General features: G+C 50.8%; 1 protein-coding gene across 1 annotated transcript in view; it reads right to left on the minus strand.

The window, feature by feature from the left end:
* The window catches only part of FRMD4A (FERM domain containing 4A), a 32,754-nt gene that overhangs the window by 8,440 nt on the left and 22,342 nt on the right, over nt 1-1,972 (minus strand). The window contains exons 6-8 of the mRNA XM_010183182.1: nt 1,850-1,906; nt 1,141-1,378; nt 564-728 (exon numbers count right to left, since the gene is read on the minus strand). Coding sequence (XP_010181484.1) covers nt 564-728; nt 1,141-1,378; nt 1,850-1,906 — 460 coding nt within the window. The remainder of the gene's footprint in view (nt 1-563; nt 729-1,140; nt 1,379-1,849; nt 1,907-1,972) is intronic.

The raw sequence follows: 1,972 nt of genomic DNA on the forward strand, positions 1-1,972 counted from the left end.
CAGTCAAATTGGGCCATGCACATCAAATCACCTCCCTTACATACTTCAGCTCTTTCCTCTGTCAGCCCTGGGCTTATCCCACTGCCACCTGGATCCTCAGGTGGACTGCTTTGTACAGGCTCTCTCTCCATGTAAGATCACACATGTGCAAATGTTTTATCTGTGAGAGAGAATTATCACCACCCAACAATTTCTATCAGACAGGAAACAACATGTTATCTCCAGCTGGATCTGTGGAGGAATTTACTGCAGAATTTAGCAGTAGCACCACAGCCCTTTTAAAAGCGGTGTGGGGTTTGTAGCTCTATGAACAGTCCCTGAGATAAAGGTCCTAGCGGAAGAAAACCTTGATTACTCTGAGGGGGAGAGGAGGGGCAGGATCACGTTTATCTGAAGTAATTTCAGGATCTCGGCTACAGTACTTGAGCCTCTGATGTGAACAGGACTGGTTTGTGTCCCTTCCTGAACTGGGAATTAATTCATACCCTAGAGGAAGGACAGAGCAAAGAGTATTTATTTCAGGGTAAGAAAGGTGAGATGGCTGTGGGGCCAGGAGGACTTACCGTGTGGAGTGGACGTAGTGCGGACTGCGTACCCGTAGATCCGGCGTGGATGGCATGCTGGACTGGGAGTTCCAGTGGGGCAGGCTCCGGATGGGGCTGTTCTGCAGCGAGCTGCTCCCTCCTGCTTCGGCACAGCTCCCGGTGCTGGGGAACCGCTTGTGACTGCTGCGGAACAAACACCCTGCTTCAGTGCCCAGGCAGGAATTTGAGGAGGGGGCTCCTGTGCCTCTTTCCAGATCTCAGGTGTGCACCTGTGATCTCGTAGAGGTGAGCAGGAGCTGAGTCAGCTCTGAGGTGCATCCCAGAGCTTGTGCTTCTGCAGCAGAGGTCAAGGCGAAGCCCCATCAAAACCCTCAGATGATCCTCCATCTGCTTTCCTTTCTCAGTGTTTCTTAAAATATCACTGAGATACCAAGCACCAGTCATGTGAGTGCAGCCTACATTTTGTGACATGCCAAAACCCCTAGAAGTCTCTTTGTGGTAAGGGATGGCTCTATAAATTTTGAAAGGGCTCACAGCCATCCCTCTTGAAAGCAGAGGACATCTATGTGACGGGGCTCCAAGCTAGCTGGCTCACCTGGAATGACTGTGTGAGGAGCGTTTCTTGACCTTCTCATAAGGTTCATCCAAGGATGACTCGCTCCACATCTTGGGTTTGATGGGAGACTTGTCATAGTCGTTGCGGTGATAATGCATCTGGCGGAGGCCTTCCAGCGACTGGGGAGGAGGAGGCCTGTTGTGCAAGGGTGGCCGTGGAGGGAGTCCTTTGTGTGGGGACTGGAGAGGGGATATTGTGCTGGTGACCTGAGAATCCTCTGTGAAGAGAAGAAGGGGGACAGGTGATGGCTGTGTGACACCTCCAATGGCAGCACGACCCTGGAGGATACCATCACACCTCCAGAGCCTCCTTCCTTACCCCATTCCTGATGGCTGTGTTCAGGTGCGACCTGAAGACCTGACTTTCAGAAATGCACCAGCTGACATTCCCATTTTGGGAGGGAATGGCCAGCAAGAGTGTGATATATTAAAACTAAAAACTTAAAAAGGGGGCATTCTGGGACAGTCTTTTGGAAGAATTGAGAGCAGCAACCACAGCAATACTCACTGCTCCAGACCTGATGTCTGACTACAATGTGGAGTCAGAGGAAACCAAGTGTTATTGCTACTGGGATGTTTTGAGCGAATTATTACACAGAACAGTTCTCCCGTTTTGAATGTCAATCAGGAGTTCTCACACCCCTCTCTGTTTCCCTCCTGCCCTCTAGAACATGCAGCAGCCAACGTACCATCCTCAAGAACAAGGGCATCCGAGAGGGAGCTGTCTTCACTGGCTATGTTTCCTTCTGGGGGGAAGAAAATAAGGACGGTCAGATGGTCCTGAGAATCACAGTGACTGAGTGATGAACCGG

Source organism: Mesitornis unicolor, unplaced genomic scaffold (assembly GCF_000695765.1).
Source record: "Mesitornis unicolor isolate BGI_N332 unplaced genomic scaffold, ASM69576v1 scaffold3104, whole genome shotgun sequence".
NCBI classification, from domain to species: Eukaryota; Metazoa; Chordata; class Aves; order Mesitornithiformes; family Mesitornithidae; genus Mesitornis; species Mesitornis unicolor.